Here is a 21,029-nt window from a genome sequence, read left to right as displayed (position 1 = left end):
TACTTGGGATTCTCTCTTCCTCTCTCTCTGCCCCTCCTCCATTCACGCTCTCTTTCTCTCAAAATAAATAAGTAAACTTCTTAAAAAGATCATATTATACTGTGATCATTAGATGATTGCTAATGGATGTGAATTTCCAGATAGGAAACACAGTCAACCATTTCATGAAAATCAGAAGATAACTCTGATAATTAAACAATGAAGAATGATTTAATTTTGCAAAAAAAAGTCTAAAGTTTAAAACCAAAGCCCACTTTTAGTATGATCCTTTAAGAGAAAGACAAATCTGGAGGCAAAATATCTTGTAAAATCACAATTCACATTCAGGAACCTGGACATCATGGTGAAACAATTGTGGCCACTACACTACTGATTATAGATCTTGGCAGACAATTCATGAATTTTGAATATGGGTCAGTCTTATGCTTCCTTTTTAATTACCTGAATACTGAAGACCCCACTAGGCTCCCCTCATCCTATGTGGCACCTGCTACTCCTCAGGGAGCCACAAGTCTGGGGGAAGACCTCAATTTCAAGGTGATGTCAATTTATGAAACACTAAATGAGACCACTGCCACAAAGTGCTTGCTCACTCTCTTTCAGCAGCAGGGGAATCTCCCTTTCCTTTTCTGGGTGAAGCTGAAGAAAGGATTCATAAATGAAGTCCAATCCTTCTCACCAACCCAGCCCACACCTCCCAGCAATTGAACTTGAAAAAAAACCTGGTTAAAACCACTTCCTATATTTGAAACTAGAGAGGGCTAGGCACAATTTCCTGGCTCACCAAAGCAGCCTAATACTTATAGAGAGCAACTTCGGACTGTCATAGAGACCAGAGGGACCACAGCATGATGACACCCTGAGTGGACTGATCTTTTCATCCCTCGTCCTCCCAGCATGATACAAATAAGAGGCTGACTGGAAACTTGGCCTTCTGCAGAGAAACACCTTCTCTTCACTGCCCTCAAGATGGAGCCAAGCCTGCTGCTGTGGGGAATCCTCACATTCGTCGTGGTACATGGCCACGTGACAGGTAAGGGTCACAGGTGCCCTCTGAATCTTGGGAAGGCTCATGGATGTTAGCTCTTCTCAGTCCAGAATCAGGAGGTTCCTAAGTAGAAAGTGCAGACACAGGGGTTGAATCTTGGGGTCTATTCTTTGTCCGTGACCCCCTAGGGTCCCATGTTATGCTTCAATCGTCCCTGATCTATACACAGAGCCTGGGACGGTGGGATCTCCTGTCGCTCAGTCTTTGTTAATTCTGGGGTGAATAGAGTGGCGGGATATTTGAATATTAACAGAATACGAATGAGCAGATTCCTCAAGACATGTTCTCTTATTTTCCAATGGATACAGTTTTTCGCCATACCTAACAATCTAAAAATCTACTAGGAATCTAAGACCAGGTTAATGTCCTGAGATGTCAGTAACTAATATAGGAAACATCAGGATAATTTAAGATCTCAAAAAATCTTGGCTTCAAAAATGTATATGCTGTTTTTCTACATACTGCCTCAGGAAATAATACCTAGGACGCTCTTTACACGTGCAATGTTACAGAAATTTTAGAAAAAATAAGCATACTTGCTTTCAGAACTCTACTTTTTCTTATAGTCTTATATGGATATATGCATGTATACATATGTGTTTGTATGTATACACACACACACGTGCAAATTTTGGATTTCATTCATCCTTTTAAATGGGTTTTGTCAAAGAAATTTTTTTTTTTTTTTTTTAAATTTTTTTTTTCAACGTTTATTTATTTTTGGGACAGAGAGAGACAGAGCATGAACAGGGGAGGGGCAGAGAGAGAGGGAGACACAGAATCGGAAACAGGCTCCAGGCTCCGAGCCATCAGCCCAGAGCCTGACGCGGGGCTCGAACTCACGGACCGCGAGATCGTGACCTGGCTGAAGTCGGCCGCTTAACCGACTGCGCCACCCAGGCGCCCCCAAAGAAATTTTTTTTAACAAATAAGAAACCACCAACTTCTACCTCAAACCACCTTTCCTAATTGAGTGTGAATTTTCTAATAACTTCTTCCCTTGCTTACCCAGGAAGACAGATAAGGTATCAAAGTCTACAATTTCATTGCCTTAACTTCTAGATGTATAATAATGCTAACTGGCCACAGAAAGATGTGTTAAGAAGTGAAACGTGATGATGCATCTAAGGAGTCTTTTTGCTTATTTGGTGAAGTAGCCAGATTATGTTGGGCTGTGAACTGACCCAGGGATAGGAATTTCTTCACTGTGGAGTTGAAGAGGGCATGATTTTTGAAAGGCTTATAACATGACTTCTGTTTCAACATGGTCTTTGCAAAGTGGGAGGACAGTTCAAGTTAGAACAGAAAAGTCTTTACAATAAGTCATGACCTATCTCTGGGAAACACATTTCAAGTAAACTTGTGCTATTGTCAGTCGCTGGTGATCTGAAGATATGAATGGTCTTGGTGGGAGTGAGGCAAGTGGAAGTAATACGAGGACTCTTTCATTCACTCGGGTCTCCAAAAATCTATTCAAAAACCTCTTAATCCCCTTCTCAACACTGTAGAAAATATGAAAATGAATAAGACATAGTCTCGGTCCTTAACAGACTTATAACCTAGCAAGGGAGATAAAGGCACAGGTATCACAACAGCACTTCAGATTAGAATGCGATGAGATCCATGTGGGCCAGATGTAAATGATGGCAGCATGCAAAAAGAGCCCTGGGATATGAATAAATTTCCTTAGGTAAATAAAATTTCCTAAGGCTTTAACTTTCTCAGAGAGAAAGGTCCCTGTGACAAAGACACAGCAGAGCACAAGGGAACAGCAAGTGGTCCACTGTGCCCCCTGACACTGGATGGGTATATGGGGACATGGGAGATCAAGGCTGAAAAGATAGGATGGGGTCAAATGAATGATCCAAGGCCTTGGATAGCAAGTTATAAATTTTAACTTATGGAAAACTACCCAAAAATAAAAATGACCATTTATAGAGTACCTTCTATGTGCCAGACGTGTAAGTTGTATCTTAATCTTTATACCCACTTTGCAATGTGGATGTCACAAACTCACTGGATGAAGAACCCAAAACTCAGAAGTCGCAGAGACAGTGACAGAGTTGGGGTTCAAACCCAAGGCTCCCTGATTTACACTCTTTCTGTTCACTGCAGACACTTCTGTGGAGGTGACTCTGGCACAGAGTGGAGAGAGATCAGGTGCACAGAGACATGTTGGGAGGCCCCTTCCATAGTCCAGTCAAGAGGCACATGAGAACCTGGTGACCAATGAGGATGAAATAAGTTGAGTTTATGGGATTAATATCTGGTTTAGGAACCACCCCAGGGTAAGAAATAATCTCATCTCAGACTTTCTTCTCCAAGAGGAGGAGCCCAGTCTTAAAATAAACAAGACTTTTTACTCCTCAGAGGGGAGAGATCTCTAACAAAATCAAACAGACCATCAACAGATGCAATTTCTAGCTGATTCATAAGGCAGATTTTCATTCTGAAAATTTCCAAAGCCACCAATTAAAATGGTGATGAGTCGCAGAGGATGTATTAGTCAACCTGGGTGTTTTTTAATCTCTGTATTACTGGGTCCTGGGATGTGGTTAAAAAGAGAATTCTCCTGATGTTACCAACATGGCACGTTAGCGAAGGCACCTTTCTCAGAATTGTGGAAATTCTGAGAGTTTATCTATGCTTTGATCGTCTTTCATTCTAGGAATTCTGTGATCAAATCTTCATCCCCTAGACTCAAAAAAAAAAAAAAACCACCAAAGTGTGGAAACCCATAAAGATGATATTTTTGTCTAATTATCCCTTCTTCTAAAGACAACTGCCCACACTGGAATTTCCCATCTGCACATCTGTCATTAAAACACAAAGTGTTTAATCCTCCATGTTTAATCATTCAATTTCTCTAGACCCCAAGTGTTATTACCATGGTTAACCTTGCTCATCTTCAGGATATACCTTGGGGAGACAGGACTTTGGTAAGCTTAGGGACTACCTCATAGAAGAGCTGCTACTTTCTCTAAAATGGCATCTTAAATAGGCAGTGCTCTGTGTCACCTGTACATACGTTCCATTTAATTTTACTTTATTTTATTTTGCAATTTTAAAACATTTTATTGAACTCAAGAAATCCAATGCTATCGCTTGGATTATAACCCACACCAAAGCAATGAGTAAGATATGTTATAACTTGTCTTCATTCAGAGCTTTGAAATCCAGTATTCAATTACAGCATATTTGATTCTGAAGTTCAATCTGATTGGATACACTTGACCTGGATCTCCATTTTAGATTTGAGAAAACTGAGGCACACACACAAAAAGTGACTTTGCTCATGGTGGGTTAGAGGTGCTAGCAAAGAACTCTTCTTGACCACTACAACTCCACCCCTTGACCCCACTCATATCAAAGAGAAGTATTCTTAGATTTCTTTGGCTAAGTCTTGAGTTTTCTGGAAGCGATGTCTTTTGTGCAATGTCTTGTTGAAGTCATTTCTGGAAGAGCTAGAGTCACCCTTGAGTCAGGCTATCCCTCAACATGGTGGACATTCAAGTGAATTTCCCCGTCCCCTTCACTGCCCAGGGGCCAGTTAGAAACTTCAAAAATTAGGAGTTCTCTTAGAAAGTGGGGCGTGTCTTCTGAGGTCAGTGGAGAGAAGATTAAGGGGAAATTAAACTTTGCAGGGAGCTGAAAGTGAGCCAAGATGCCTCCTAACATTGTTGGAGGAGCATGGCTTTAGATGAATTGCTCTACCTCCCTGGGCCTCAGTTTCTCTCTGTAAGATGAGAAGGTTGACAGAGGTGACTTGGAGACTCCTGTGGCTCTGTCAAAAATTCTGAAAAGGAAATAAATGAAGCTCTGCTTAAAAGGCATGTTCAAGTTGGGGTATTTTTGGATGAAAAAGTTTCCAGACTGAAGACATACACACACGGTCTGGGTTAAAGAGGCACTTGGGTGGCAAGGTACCAACGCCTGACATCTCATTGCAGGTTATTTCCAACTCTTGAAAGTTGCTGCACTGCGCTCAGGCGCGACCCACTGCTTCTGTGAAGGCTGCAATTGTGAGCACGAAGGCAAAAACACCGCAGAGGGCCGCGGAGGGCCTTCTGCTGCTTGCTCACTTCTTCAGGGACTCTTCCCCCTCAACGATTTCCTTGTCTTTCACGGGAGACGTCTCACACGGGTGGGGACTTGTCTCTCTTCTCTTTATCGCAGGCCATTCCCTGTGAGAAAAGGAAAGGTCTTCATTCAACTAATGGCTTCAAAAGTTAGAAGCCCTCTGTCCTTGAAAATGCTCAGAGAGAGGGGCTGGCTGGCCACTTCTGGGGGATGCCATCGAGGGGTGCACAGGCTGGCTGGGTAGATGGACAGGGCAACATTATGGCCTCCCTCCAGCAACCTTCCAGGCTGGTTCTCCTCTGCTGCCTTCCAACCTCTGTGTTTTACTTCCCCTCCTAGAAAATGAAATTAAGGATATGTGATTTTCACATTTTTCCAACCCAAGAGCTGACAGCCCACACGAGCGCAGATTCTTGGCTTTAGGAGAGAAGGCACAATCCAGTCCACCGTCTGCTCCCTGCCCCGAACTCTGCGCAGCCGTGAGAGGCAGAAGAGGGAGAACTTGAGCCATAGGTTTGTTTGTGTACAGTGAGCTTCGAGTAGCCGAGCATTCAGAGTAAAAAGTTCCTCCACCCCTTTCCTCTCCACAAAGTTCAGGGCCCCCTTTCTCTGGAAGACATTAGGCAGAGTCTAAACAAGCAAGTGTCAACTATGGTGCAGAGATTTCCCAAACCAGGCAGGAGGCTGAAGTGAGAGCCTCTGATCCCCTTGGATGTAGAGTCTGTGACTGCTTCTCTCCAGGCTGACAATGTGCACCATGATGGCATCGCTCTATGCCCACCCGGGGGCCCCCAGGAGCTCCTGGGTGTCTCTAAACTTCCTGAGATCCTGAGATTACTCTCATCTCTTGTTCAGCTCTTTGTTTAGGTAGGTGTCAGGTGAGAAAAGCTCAGAGATCCTTAGAGACCTTACTCCTCTCCTGTCTTCCTAATATCTTCTTCAGGAAACTTCTGCTTAGGTGGAGTCAGCCAGTGGCCCAGGTAGCACCAAGGGGGACACACACACACACACACACACACACACACACAGGCCCAGAGAACCTCACTGCATCTTTATCAACTCATTTGTCACTCCTATACACAGAGCCTGAACTTCTCAGCTGGGAGAACAATGTGATAGCAAGAATCCACCTACCTTTTTTTCTTTAATTTTTAAAAAAATTTTAAAATTACGTTTCCTTATTTTTGAGAGACAGAGAGAGACAGAGTGTGAGCGGGGGAGAGGCAGAGAGAGAGAGGGAGACACAGAATCCGAAGCAGGCTCCAGGCTCTGAGCTGTCAGCACAGAGCCTGACGCGGGGCTCAAACTCACGAACCATGAGATCATGACCTGAGCCGAAGTCAGACACTTAACTGACTGAGCCACCCAGGCACCCCTACCCATCTACCTTTTTGATTCTTAATCTTTTTTGAGTGGTGAGACCTTGAGAAAATTTGACGAGATCTATTAACTATCTCCTTAGAAAAATGTACAGACATACAAAATTTGGAGTGTAATTCTCTGGTTTGGAGTATAATAGTCTGTGAGTCAGGGTCACCAGGTAAGTAAGACCTCTGAATGTGTTCTTTACTATCTTAACACTCATAGTCATGAACAGAGAGGAGGAGACACAGAAAGTTACCCTCCCTGGTTTAAGGGAGCGATGGTTGGCTTGGCAAAGGCAACTTAAGAGGCATGGGTAGTACCTAGGGAAGACAGCAAGAAAAGAGTGCCAAGGGCAAAGCAAAAACACTAGGCAAGCAAGAAAAGTGGAGAGCCAGGACTAGAATCCATTCTCTTAAAATTCCAGTCCAATATTCACCCACATCCTTACACTGACACTCAGCGACATGCATCCACCCATCCGTTCACGCTTTGGGATTGCAAAGATGACAGAGGGTGCAGTCCTTGCCCTCAAGCTATTCATGGCTTAACAATGGAGATGAAACATGTGCTGAGCAGTTCCTTCTAGAAGACTGCTAAAGGAGAGCCAACAGTGAATCCCCAACACTGAATCCCCACCAGGCTTTCAGATAAGTCACCCATTTGGGGGCAAACGATAATATCATCTCTTGGTATTTTAGGTATTTTCCACTCAGATTACTCAGATGGTTTTTGACTATTTGACTTATTCTCTGGTTACTCTTGGATTTGCATCCATCAGTGAGAGAATGCAAGGCTCACTGGGAAATGGATTTACAGGGGTGGTTCCCAGTGTGTATTTTGGGGTGCATTAACGAATGATATCCAAGCCCCACCCAAGAACAACTCAGACCGATTAGGGTAGACTCTCTGGGGCTGAGAACTGGACAGAACGATAACTTGTTTTGTTTTGTTTTGTTTTGTTTTGTAAGTTCCTCAAATGATTTAAGATGCAGTTAGGATTGAAATCCACAGAATGACGGTTCCCATGGTTGGGCTGATTCCGTCATTTCGTTTCTGTTCACTAAGAACAGGTGCCTTCATGCAGTACTTCTCAAATTTTAACGTATTTACAAATCACCCAGGAATACTGTTAGGGAGCAGATTCTGACTCAGGATGTCTAGGGTGGGGTTTGAGATTCTGGAAAACACGCTAACAGGGGAAAACCAAGTTGCGAGAGACCTAAGATCAACTATGGCAAAGTTGTGCGTGGCGAAGTAGGCATGTGCCTCAGCGGTCAGAACAGAGAGGGTAACATGCTTCCTGTGGAGTCTGGAAAGGCTTCTCAGAGAAGGCGGCCCTAGGACATAATGACTGAATTTGTGCTTGTGAATATCGGGACATGGGTTAGAGGCTGGTATTGACTAATGATTTTGCTGAGGTTGTGTTACATGGACCATGCTCCACTAGGAGCAGACTGAAAACTCAGGGGTTTCCTGGGGCAGTGAAATAAATGACCCATACCGCATGCAGACATAAAAGCATTTGTGTGTGCGCTGACCAAAATGAGGCTCAAATGGCTGGCGGTTCTCTGATAGAAATGAGTACTTCTGCTCAGACGAGAAGCACCTGAGCCCTAGTCTCACTAGAATCCTGCGGTGTCTACACATGTCAATGGTGTCTGGTAGATTGCTTTCACGTGGTAAATCATTGGATCGGGGTCACCAGTACCATACGATGTCCCCGGGTAACAGGCAGGAAGGCCGGGATCTAATTTCCCTACATGCAAATTTCACCCCTGACCGAGCTGCACTAACAGCGGACCATGAGGCTAGAGTCTCGGTGCTTGCAGCCTGACAACCCATCCCGATGTCCCCATCCTGCAAACGGGAGAATGTCAGACAGTAGAAGACTCTAAGGTACCAAAGTGTGGGTGGCATGGGTGGGGGGTGACCAGAAGGTCTCCTCACTGGGGAGATGGAAGGAGCCAGGTGCCCATCAGAACTCTGGGCCTCTACGCAGGCCTGCCCGGGGTGCAAGGCAGGTTGATGAGATGTGCCTTCTGGGTTGCTCTCTCCCCGAGCTCCCCACCTGCTTCTTGCCACAGGCAGTGAGAAGGTGGGCCAGTGCCGGGAATGCTTTTTCGCAAAAGGAGGAGGAGGAGCAGCCTGTTTGTAAAGAATAAACAGGGAGTTCTAAAGAGGCAGCCGGTTCCTCTCCCCCTGAAGAACGTGGAGAATCGCCCCGTCTCCAGCCAGACCACCCGCATGGGGAGAGAAACAGGAGTGGAGGGGTGAAGCTGAAGGCTGGAAAGGGCCGGTGAAGGCAAGCCGGGGCCGTGACCCCGGATGTCAACGCCTCCTGCCTCCTTTCAGGCGTTTGCTTTCAGGCTTGTTCCAAGAAACATTTTAAATGCGAATCATAATAACAAGGGCCGATATTCACGGCCTGTGTGCCCTCTTGCAGGTATCATGTGAAGGCATAGGGTCACTTCAGTTAATCCTCAAACTAAGGTAGGCCTTTTTATCATGCCCATTTTACTCCTGGTAAACTGAGGCTCACTGAGGCTCACTGAGTTGCCTAGTGTAATACGGCTAGGAGAGAGCTCGGATTTGAGCCAGGCCATCTTGTTCCAGAGCCTGCATTCTTTACTATTCTTCTAAGCGGCCACTAACGTCATAAATTCATGTGCCATAAAGAAGTTTACCCTCCCTTTTTAAAAAATTGAAGAAAGTACCAATGAGGAAGGTCACAGCTCCTGAGGCTGTACATGAATTACCGTGTCTGTGCTCACAAAATCCAAACCTGGCTGCCCTGTAGCTGCCCCTTCCTCTTCTCAAGCGACTGACTTGACCTCTTGAGTCCCACTGAGTCCTTGGAATCTCAAATTCTCCGAATCCTGCTGTTCCCCTCCAGGGCTCTTTCCACCCCCCGCGGCCCCCGCCCCCAAGAGCAGCCTGGACTGCCTTTCTCGCTTTTGACTGCTCTTCAAAGAAAGCACTTTAGTCGAACCACGTCTGCCCCAGCCGCCCACAAAACAGAGGAAATTCTGAACACCTCCAGGCATGAGTCAAACCCACCGTGTTCAGGAATCTCTGCCCACAGAATCACCCACTCTTTTCTGTTTGGGACAGAAATAGATACCTTCTATAGAAGCCTCGCTGCTTTTCGTATTCTCAGCAATAAAAAAAAAAAAAAAAAGGCAAGGATAGGTGTATGGCCCTGGGGCAGGATCGTGGGAGTTTTCTCTGCTGTGGAGTTTTTCGGAGTTTAGAAAACATTGCCGCCACAGCACAGTGGATGGCCAGGTGGCGGAGGGAAGCAGTAAGGCGGCTGGGGGACCATCTCGGCTGTGGCGGGACTTTCAGTTACGTGTTCATTCCTTCGTTTATTAATCATTCAGCAAATGCCAACTACTGTGTGGCAGATACAGAGTGAGAGACGAGTGTAGGCCCCGTCCTTGGCCTCCGGGAAGTCCTCGTCCAGCAGGAGAGAAATTGGTTGCACAGATAATTACAACACACGGGGACATCCAAGATCTACACGCAGAGAAAGGGGATGGAACACACCGATGCTTGTGCTTAGTGCAGACCTGGTGCGTCTGAGGTCCGTAACTGCCTCGTGTTGACGCGGACAGCCGGGACAGACAGGAAGGCTAGGAGCACTGTTTGGTCATTAATTACTAAAATTACCAAAATCAAACACCACCAATTTCGAATTACAATTATATTCCAGTAATATAGACAGAGGATTCGCAGAAGCTTTCTTTGGCTCAAGAAATTCCTTTCTGGGGGCACCTGGGTGGCTCAGTCGGCTGAGCGTCTGACTTCGGCTCAGGTCATGATCGCATGGCTGGTGAGTTCAAGCCCCGTGTCAGGCTCTGTGCTGACAGCTTGGAACCTGGAGCCTGCTTCGGATTCTGTGTCTCCTTCTCTCTCTGCCCCTCCTCCGCTTGCACTCTGTCTCTCTCTCTCTCTCTCTCTCTCTCTCAAAAATTAACATTAAAAAACATTTAAAAAATTCCTTTCTGGAGAAAATGGGAACATCGCAGGTGGAGAACAAACTGATTGCTCCCACAGCCCCCAAGTATCTGAGAAGCACGTTTATAGACAGTGCTGGCCAACCGCGACATCCCCAACAGTGTGTGAACAGTTCTCCGGTCCTAGACGTCCAGAAGGCACGCTCCTCTCTAAGGAAGAGGTGGAAGGCACCTAAGCACTCCTTAAAAACACATCAAAGGGGGTTTTTCGTTCCAAAATGGAATGAGCCCCATGGAGAAAACTTGGGCCTGTCTCCCCTGAGAAAGATCGGTTTATCACGATACCAAGTAAAGGGCACAGGAATCATTGCTAAGAGTTCTGCTCAAACCCCTGAAACTCAGGTTGACGTCAGCCTCTTCCTGTCTCGGAGCTCTGTGAGTTTCCCGGGAGTTTTGGGGGCGCTGACTTTGCAGGAGGCGACACCGCTGACAGCTGTCCCGGCCGCGGTGGCTTCCCCTCTCCAGAAGAAGAAGAAGAAGGGCAGAGAGCCTTGAACCCAGCTGAGCGGCCGTGCGGTATCTGCTTCCGGTGCCTGTGGTAGTGACACCTCTGTTCAGAGACTGATTTAGAAAAAAAAGCACCTTTGTAAAGAGAAAACTCCTTATTTTAAGTGGAAAGCAAAACAAACTACAAAAAAAAAAAAAAAAAAAAAAAACCTTTGTGAAATGAAAGGGCAGTTTCCTCAGACATCCTGCTAACACCCGGGGGAGCACAGAGACCGCAAAGGGTAAGCAGCTCGGCTCGCCTCGATCATGTTGCCATTTATTTCACTTTTCGGCTTTCACTGCCTGTCGCCACCTTTCACTCGGCAGGCTGTCGGTTTCGTTTCCCTCTGCCAGGGTCCCGGGCCCGGGCTTGCGACGGGCTGGTGTGACCCAGCCACACCCAGCTGTGCACTCCGTGCCCACCAGCCCGAGGAACCCTCGCCACAGCCCTGTGACACGGGGGTCGTGATGACTCCCATCGGACAGGTGAGGAAAGCCAAGTGGTGAGGCGGTAAGCGATGCACCCCAGAGGCTATCAGCTCCGTCCCTCTGCAAAGGCAGCAAGCTGTCCACAGGTGTCCTTGGGGCCACGGACTTCTAGGCAAGCCTTGAGTCTCACATTTGAAGCACTCTTTCGTCCATCCCCAGACTGACTCCCTTGAAAGCCACTTTCATGCTGCCTTTCCCCTGACCAAAGAGCTCAAATCCTCCCCTGCCGCGTCGGGGACACGATTCATTTCCTCTGCCTGGCGGCCAACAGTCTGATGGGACCGTCCGCATGTCCTCAGCTCACAGGACACTCCGGTCAGCAGTTCCCCTGCCACTTCCTCACCTGGGGTCTCGAAGCCCAGCTCCTGGGGGCGCCCTCTCCTCTTACTGGAGTAAACTTCTGCGTCTCATCTGCTTGCTTGACATTCTTCCCACCTGGACGGCATCGTGGGAGCGTGGAAAGGGCTCATGACTTACGGAGTCTACAGGCCTGAATTCAAACCCTAGCTCAGACATGTGTGACTCAACTTCCCTTCAAGACAAGCGGCGAGTGCCATTCCCTGCAGGCACTAGCGAGGGGGCGCGCAGGGGACTGGCACAGTGTGGGAAGCACTGGGAACAGTAACTGCAGGTGGTCTGGGAGTGTAGAGGGATAAGCCACAAAAGCAGACAGTAGGGTCCAGAAGTTTCCCCAGAGAACAGCGATGAGGCAGGCCTGCGGGAGAAGCAGGAGTGAAGAAGGTGGGAAGTGAGCACGGTGTGAGCAGGATGAGGACAAAAGACATGGTTGGTGCTGAGAGCCACACAGAGCTCTACTGGGCTGGAGGGACGGGGCATGCAGCGGGCGTGGACATTTCTAAGGCGGGGCGTGAGCTAGGATGCGGAGCCTCGCCAGGCACAGGGGTTTGGATTCTAAACTGCAAGGGACAGGAGAACACGGAGTGGCCTTGGGCAAGGGAAAAACACGATGTGTGCTTTAGACACTCTAGGTAAGAGCTGACGGCAGGCGGCTTGTTTAAAGCTCCTTGGGCCTCAGTTGCTGTGGGTACAAAATGGGAGTAACAGGGGTGCCTGGCTGACTCGGTCGGTGGCGCATGTGACTCTTGATCTCTGGGTTATGAGTTCTAGCCCCACGCTGGGTGTAGAGATTACTTTTAAAAAATAAGATCTTGGGGCACCTGGGTGGCTCAGTCGGTTAAGTGTCCGACTTCAGCTCAGGTCATGATCTCACGGTCCGTGAGTTCGAGCCCCACATCGGGCTCTGTGCTGGCAGCTCAAAGCCTGGAGGCTGCTTCAGATTCCGTGTCTCCCTCTCTCTCTCTGCCCCTCTCCCGCTCGCACTCTGTCTCCCTCTCTCAAAAATAAATAAGCACTAAAAAATAAAAAAATATATAAAAAATAAAATCTTTAATAAAATGAAATGAAATGGGAATAACACACGCACACACTGGGGGGGCTGTAAGGCTTACAAGATGGCCTGCCTAAAGCAACCAGGATACAGTAGGTGCTCAATAAGTGTGACGTGCTGGACTTCTAATCTGCACGGTCGAAGGCCTAGCAGACCCTCCACATGGAGGTCTCACAGGCTTCTCAAACTCGATACACGTATAATCGTCCCGCCCTCTCTCCTCTTATTTCCTGTTCCACCGAAAGGCACCACCATCCACCTGACTGCCCAGGAAACCTGGGCAAAATCCTACACCCCCAATCGAGCCCCCTCTTGACTCTGGCCCTCGCCACGTCTCAATGTGAGCAACCGCTCTGTGCTCTCTCTCATCACCCCCCACCAAGACCCCTACCATAGCCTTCCCGCTACGCGGGTCAGAGGCAGGTCGAGGGTGGCGGGAGGCCACAGACTATGGTGGCCATGGGAACGGGGTGCAGCCGGGACACAGAGGGAGGAGATACAGAATCAGCCACCGGTACCCTCTCCTCTCGGGCTGCAGGATCCAGACCCTGGCTTCACAACGGACTGGCTGTGTGACTCTGGGAAGGTCGTGGGACCTCCGGGTGCCTTGCTCCCATGGTCTACAAAGGGGAGACCATGAGAACTACTTATCTAATACCTAGCTAGTTATTAAATGACTTTTATTTATACTCATATTAATTATACTATAGTATTTTATATATCTTAATTAGTATATATTTATATATTTGATCATATTTTCATTATAATAATATAATAATTGTATTAATTATCACTAATATTCCTAATAGCCTACTTCATAGGAGATTAGGGAAGTCCATACGTATAGAGTAGCTAGAACAGCATCTGGCATGCAGTAACTCTTTTTTTTTTTAAACATTTTTATTGATTTTTAAAAAAGAGAGAGTGTGTGTGAGCGGTGGAGGGGCAGAGAGAGAGGGAGACACAGAATTCGAAGCGGGCTCCAGGTTCCGAGCTGTCAGCACAGAGCCTGATGTGGGGCTCAAACCCACAAACATGAGATCATGACCTGAGCCAAAGTCGGATGCTTAACCGACTGAGCCACCCAGGCGCCCCTGGCATGCAGTAACTCTTGAGATGAAGTACGAACTGTCTATGCATGCGAGCACATTGATAGAGAGGCTCTGAAAGCCCCCTTTCAGCCCTGACATTCTAGAGCTTACTAAATATTTTAAATATTTGCCCTACAGCAGACTGAAAGGTCCATTTCTTCAACGCCGTGCTAAGCCATGTCACCTTCCCTCGAGACAGCAGGCTCACAACCTGTATCCAGTCCTTTCCTACGCAGGACTGAAGGCATTGGTTCAAGCCAAGGAAGAAAGACTACCTAGTGCACGCTAGGTGCCACATCGTTGAGGAGTCCCATCTGTCACTTTTTAGCACACAGCAATTGTGCCAAGGCCCGGTGGATCTTGGTAACAAATTTTAAGTTCCCCAGTCCTTGAAAGCTGCAGCCACCTCGGATTTAAGCTCTGTAAGACACCCAGGATTAATGTCCATGCGGGATCATTGCCCGTGGTCACGCCCGCTAACTCTGAGGTCTCTGTTGAAAAGAATGGCATCTATCTGCTAACTGAAATGATCAGAGACCGTTGGTTTTGTGCGTTAACTGAGAATTTATATGAGGTGGGAATGATGTAGAGCGGAGACCTGACGGAGCCCGGGGGACAGGGAAGGCTGTGTTTCCTCCAGCGCTGGCTGAGGGAGAGGGGCCCCCTCTGAGTCCATAGACTGAACTCAACAGAAGCCCTTAAGTGGAGTTTGCTTTTCTGAGGCCAGTTCCTGAAGTACAGGCGAGGGCTGTTGGTATAGTTTAATCGGCATCCTTAGCCTCCTCCCTGTGCTGTGTGGTCCACGCCGTCATTCCATCCCCACTGAAATGTCCTATTCTTCTGTCTATGGGGTAGCACCTGTCAGCATGTGGATCTGGGGAATACTCTCGGGCTGCTCTTTGCTCCTACTAAAGCCGACGTAAGGAAGTCACTGCAGACGAGAGCAGGGCTGTTGGCCAAGCACCAAGAACCCCAGACTCTAAGGCAGCTCTTCCCCCTCCGGTTAGTTTGTGATCTACATTTCCATGTTTGGGTCGTCCTTCTCCGTGAAAGGGTTTGAGCCCTGTCACCAACGCATAGCACTCGTCTTAGTCCCTTCAGGCCGCTATGACGAATACCGTAGACTGGGGGGTTTGTTAACAACAGAACCTCACTTCTTGCAGTTGTGGAGGCTGGAAATCTGAGATCAGGGGCCCGCATGGCGGGAGTCAGATGAGGACCCGCCACGGGGCTGCAGATTATGACTTAAAGGCCCCCACCTCGTGACACCGTCACACTGGGCACTGGGGGGCTCCACATGTGAATCTGGGGAGGGGCGCAAACATCCAGTCCAAACGGTATACGCTGTCTTGTTTAAACTTGGAGTGATTCTTGAGAGCAGGGAGGCAGAGTGCCCTCCGGGTGAGGAGGGGTCAGGGGGGACCTCCTGCTGGCAACCTTCGATCGAGGGCCACCCTGGCATCTGAGCATGTGGATTCGGTGTGTTTGACAGTCAGGCTGGGCTGTGGTTCTGAGAAAGAGCACATTGTTCCTGAAGGTTCCTTCGTTTCCGGTGACCTTGTTCTGATTCCTTCTCGTCTATGTTTCCCTTCTGATCCTAAGCTTCTACCAGCATCATACTGACTTACCTACCTGGTATTTTTTGAAATCTCAGTGGAAAATCTGCTGCTCTCCAGTTGAAAATCTCCTCAACTCCATGGTCTGTTTCACAGAAGAGTCCCTGTAGAAGGTTCTGGGTGGGATTCACCGAGGTACCATATTTCTACTAAAAATATTCCGTCCCAAGAAAAAGGTTTCAAACGTTTGAAGAAAAACTGTTTTTAGGTTTCAAAGAACAAGAGTATATTTCTACCCCCTTGTTTTTCTTATCTGATAAGGCTTTAATTTTCATCAGGTTGACATTCTGTGGTAAGTGTGTGGTTAACTCTTTCATGTACAGAAGCTTGTTGTCAACGGAGAAGGCTCCCGGGGCAGAAAATCACCACCTCTGCCCATTTCATTTGCACAGGCATTTGAGATCCCCAAACATGACCGTTTTGATGTAGAGACAGCAGCTGGGAAGACTATTTTTGGTTCCCTGCCTCCTTTCTCCCTTCCAAGGTATACAGAAAATAACCGGCTTCCCACCCAACCTCTGATTTTTTTTTTTTTCTTGGTAGCAATGTTCGATGAAACACAAATTGTCCTGAAAAGGGTCTTACCCTGTGAGTCACTCATTGTTGGGTTATGGGAACTGACTATTTGGCCCGCCAGGTCCAGCCAGACCTCAGAAATTGTGGGTCTGATAACAACACACGTAAGTCAGAGATGCTCGGGGCTAATTCCTGCAGAATGTGACCATCCACACTGAGATTTTCTCCCTCAAAACACACAGCCTCCCCTCTTGTTTCCCCCGGGGACCACATACATTTTCTTTGATGGCACTAACTTCCTTTAACCCTGTCCCCCCCTCCCCCGAGTTCCCAGCCCGGTGACACCGAACATTTGCCCCAGCCACATTCTCCTCAAGCATTTCCGCTTGCTGAACGAAAATGGATGTTTGAATGAATGAATGAATGAATGTACAATGTAGCCAATGCCAACGTATCCAAGCACTTCTTCAGCGCCTATAGCTGCCCACATTGATGCAATCGTTTAAATAAATAATGGATGATGTGGACAGCCAACCACAACCAGAAATGACTGGAAGTGTTTAAGCTAAACTGTGGTGATCCAGTTGGCAGGGAACCGGAAACTGACCATGTTTTAATATATTTCAAATCCATTATAACCTATTCATGTGAACATAGGTGAGAAGCAGGAAAGTAACAGAACGATCACAAACAGTTCTTAGAAGATGAATTCAAAGAAACTCCATTTCCTTGTTCTGACACAATCGAGGCTTAAAATAATTAACATTTTCAATATTTTTTTCCAGTTCACAAAGTAACCTTACATATTTTATCATTTGGTCCTAAAAACAACCCTGCTGGAGGCTTAATAAGAGAAACAATTAGGATTCGTGGGGCATTTTATAGATTATAAGGTCCTTCGCTCACATTATTTCCACTGACACATTTCTGTTATTCATACCTTTGCAATTCACACGCCAGCACAACATGCTTCTCCTAGTCCCCTGAACACAATATTCCCTCTGCCTGGGTGACATAGTCTGCTGAACCTGCCTGGTGAACCCGACTCATCCTTCCAACATGGTACAGCAAAGAGCAGCCTTCCTCCTTACCTGGCTCACAGGGAACAACCCCCCATCGGGGGGCACCAGGCCCTGAAGATCAATCAGCACTGCGAAAGGCAAAGACTTGAGTAACTCAGAAGCTTCTACGGTCACGTTTAGTTAATGACTGAGGAATCTGCCACCTGCTGATGGATCAGCGGACCCCATCTCCAAACTAAAGCAATGAAATAGTCAGTACCACCCCACAACAAAAACTTAGTCCATGTTTAACAAACCCACTTCCCGGATCAAAACAAAAAGACGGGAGGTTTGTTGTTGCAACCAGAGGTCAATCACAGGGATGGAGAATGTATCAGACCTCTCCTCCAGGCCATTGACTATGCTCCTAGGGCAATTGGTTCTGTGATGTAGGAAGCTTGACTGGGCAACATTTTAAGGACATAATGGAGGGCTGGAGAGCTGGGAGGTAGGGAGGAATAATAAGATGCTATTGCTATGGGAGGTGAGCAGTTGGGGGCTTAGGAGAGGGTGAAGGTAGTGGACGTGAGGAGGGATGTGCTGGAGGGTTGCACATGACTCCTGGGAAGTGATTCCATATGAGGGCAAAGAAGCAGCGGAATGTAAAAAGGATGCTTTAGTGTCCAGCTGAGGTGACACAGACGATGGGAATGTAAGGGTCATGAAGAGAAACAAGAACAAGAAGGGGAACAGCCTTTAACTTTTAATTCTGAGAGAACTGTAGATTCACAGGCAGTCGTGAATAATAATGTTGACAGATCCAATATAGTCTTCGTTCACTTTCCCCCTTAACCACAGCACAGTATCACAACCAGGAAATTGACATAGGTGCAATCCATCAATCTTATTCAGATTTTGCCAATTTGATATGAACGGCGTATGTGTGTATTTAGTTATGACATTAGTGTAGTACGTGTATTTTTGGTTCTACGCAACTTGAATGCATGTGTAGATTCATATGACCACCACCACAGTTAAGATACACAACACTTCTAGGGTACTTGGGTGGCTCAGTCAGTTGGGCAACCGACTTCAGCTCAGGTCATGATCTTGTGGTTTGTGAGTTTGAGCCCCTGCATCGGGCTCTGTGCTGACAGCTCAGAGCCTGGAGCCCGTTTCAGATTCTGTGTCTCCCTCTCTCTCGGCCCCTTCGCCGCTCATGCTCTATCTCTCTCTCCCTCAAAAATAAATAAACATTAAAAAAAAAGAGAGAGATAAACAACACTTCCGGAGTGCCTGGGTGGCTCAGTCCATTAAGTGTCAGACTCTTAATTTTGGCTCAGGTCATGATCTCAGGGTCGTGAGTTCGAGTCCCACGTCTGCCTCTGTGCTGACAGTGCGGGGCTACTTGGGATTCTCTCCCTTCCTCTCTCTCTCTGCCCCTCCCCCTGCTTGCATGCATGCACTCTCTCTCTTTCTCAAAAATACATAAACATTAAAAAAATTCTTTAATAAAAAAAAGATAACACAACAGTTCCTGTCACAAGGATCTCTCCACCTTTCATAGCCACAACTACCTGCCTTGTTGCTTCCTAATCCCTGGCAACCAGACTGTTTCCATCTCTATATTTTTGTCATTTTAAGAATGCTATGGAATGGAATTTTACAAAATGTAACTTTTGAATTTAGATTTTTTTCACTCAACATAATTCCTTTGAGATCCACCTTTCTGCATTTCCTAGCTGGTATTGTCCTGTAAAAGAGAGCTTTCTCCCTCCCCAACCCCACCCTATACTCTTTTGGTATCACTATGGGTTGCTATCTTTTAAAATAATTTCATGACTTTATTATTTTCACCATTGACTCTCTTGGGTTTACTGGATGTACTATCACATAATCTACAAATAGAGATAGTTTTCTTTTCCTTTATTTCCAGTTTTTATGCTTCTACATTCTTTTAACTGATTGTCTTGGTTAAAACCTCAATGGCAATGTTAGGCAGAAGAAGAAACAAAGCTTTGAACAGAGTTGAAGCATGGAAAGGCTAAAAGGCACAGTGCTATGTCTCCACTCAAGTTCAGGGCTGGAGATATGAATCTGGAAGAGGCAGCATGGTATTTTTGTTAAGAACACAGGCTCTGAAGCTTGGGTGAGACTCCCAGCACTTGGGCCGTCCAGCTGTGTGACCTAACTGGGTGCCTCAGGCAATTTATCAAAACTTGCTGTATCTCACTTGGAAAATGGCAGTAATAATTGTAATATTTATTTCATGGTATTATTGTAGAACTGAATTAGTTAATGTGTGTAAAGACCTTAGAACAGCTTTTTGAACTTGGTAGGAATTCAGTGTTAGACTTCTTTTATGAAGCCCTCAGCATAGAGGTAAGGACTGAAGTAATGAGACTCCTAGGAATAGAATGACAAGAGCCAAGGTCAAATCATTGGGAAAGTCCTGCCCTGAACTCTTCCGAACACTTTTTGGGTCACAGATTCCTTGAAGAATCCTATGAAAGCTATCATCCTCCTAACCCCAGTCTGATCATGCAAAAAACATCAGACAAATTCCAATAGTGGGGCATCCTCCCAAATACCCCACCAGTATTCCTCAAAACAGTCAAGGTCATGAAAAACAAGGGAAGTGAGACACGATCGTGTCATTTGGAACCCTGGGTAGGACTCTGGAACAGGAAGAGAACATTAAGAGAAAACTGAGTAAATTTGAATAAGGGATAAACTTTAGTGAATAATAAAGTATCTATGCTGGTTCATTAGTGGTGATGAATGTACCATACTAAGATATCCATAAAAGGAAACGGTCGGGTCAGAGGACTTATAAAGCCAGAGTAAAGTGAGCATTCAGAGAAAGAAGGCCAAGGAGATGAGGAACCAGGAGGTCATGGTGTCTTACGATACCATGAGTGAAGTTTCAAGAAGGAAGAGCTAAAAGAACCAGATACTAAACACACTTTGAGGAGACCAAGAGTTGCCATTGGACTTGGTGACTCATAGCTCCCTGGTGTGCTCTGAAAAAAAAAGTCATTCCAGTGAAAGCAGAAGGCACACTGAACGATAATGGGCAGAGCGGGTAGGGAGGGTAGAGGAATGATGAGGTGCGGACTCTTGCGAGATACTGAATTACGAGGGAGAGAAATAGAGATTGGTTGCTGGGGCAAGTACTGGGACGCTTCCAGGCTAAGGAGGCTCTGGAGAGCCCGGGGTGGGGTGGGGGGGTGGGGTGGTGCCAGAGAGGGACACCAGCAGGGCACAGCTCCAGAGGCAGCAGAGAGGAAGCCATCTGAGGCACACCATGTCAGCCTTAGCGAGACCAGGAACATGTCTTACGTGGAAAGGCAGAAGAAAAAGCATATGATGAGTAAAAATGTGGAAATTGTGAGATACGGAAAGTTGAGGAAGTTCAGAAACAAGGGAGCAAGTAGAGGGTGAGTGGGAAAGGGCAACCAAACGCTTCATGTGGACGAACTCTCAGCATCACTAAGGTTGGGGGACGGGGTACTAGGAATGCGGAAGTCACACCTAATCTTCAGATTTCTGGGTCACTTTGCACATGCCATCCACTCTTCACCTACGTTTCCTCTCCTAGGAGTAAGGTGAGATTTCTTCCAAAGGGATGTTGTGAAAAATCTTGGTAAACTTAAAAAAATCTGTGTATAATTTTCTACATTGCATTAAAGTCATATAACTGTCCTGGGGCTCCTGGGTGGCTCAGTTGGTTAAGCATCCAACTTTTGATTTCAGCTCGGGTCATGGTGTCTTGGTTCATGGGTTCAAGACCCGAATCGGGCTCTGCGCTGACAGAGATTGCTTGGGATTCTCTCTCTCCCTCTCCTTCTCTCTCTCTCTCAACATAAGTAAACTTAAAAAAAAATTTTTTAAATCATATACCTGTCCTATC

At 46.7% G+C, this 21,029-nt stretch overlaps 1 protein-coding gene across 1 annotated transcript in view; it reads left to right on the top strand.

The window, feature by feature from the left end:
* Positions 1-397: 397 nt before the first annotated feature.
* IL2RA (interleukin 2 receptor subunit alpha) overlaps positions 398-21,029 on the top strand; it is a 55,595-nt gene continuing 34,963 nt past the window's right edge. Inside the window, exon 1 of the mRNA XM_043561528.1 lies at positions 398-1,033. Coding sequence (XP_043417463.1) covers positions 970-1,033 — 64 coding nt within the window. The 5' untranslated portion in view covers positions 398-969. The remainder of the gene's footprint in view (positions 1,034-21,029) is intronic.

Source organism: Prionailurus bengalensis, chromosome B4 (genome assembly GCF_016509475.1).
Source record: "Prionailurus bengalensis isolate Pbe53 chromosome B4, Fcat_Pben_1.1_paternal_pri, whole genome shotgun sequence".
NCBI lineage: Eukaryota > Metazoa > Chordata > Mammalia > Carnivora > Felidae > Prionailurus > Prionailurus bengalensis.
Note: the sequence above shows the minus strand (reverse complement) of the source record. Positions and strands in the feature narration are given on the sequence as shown.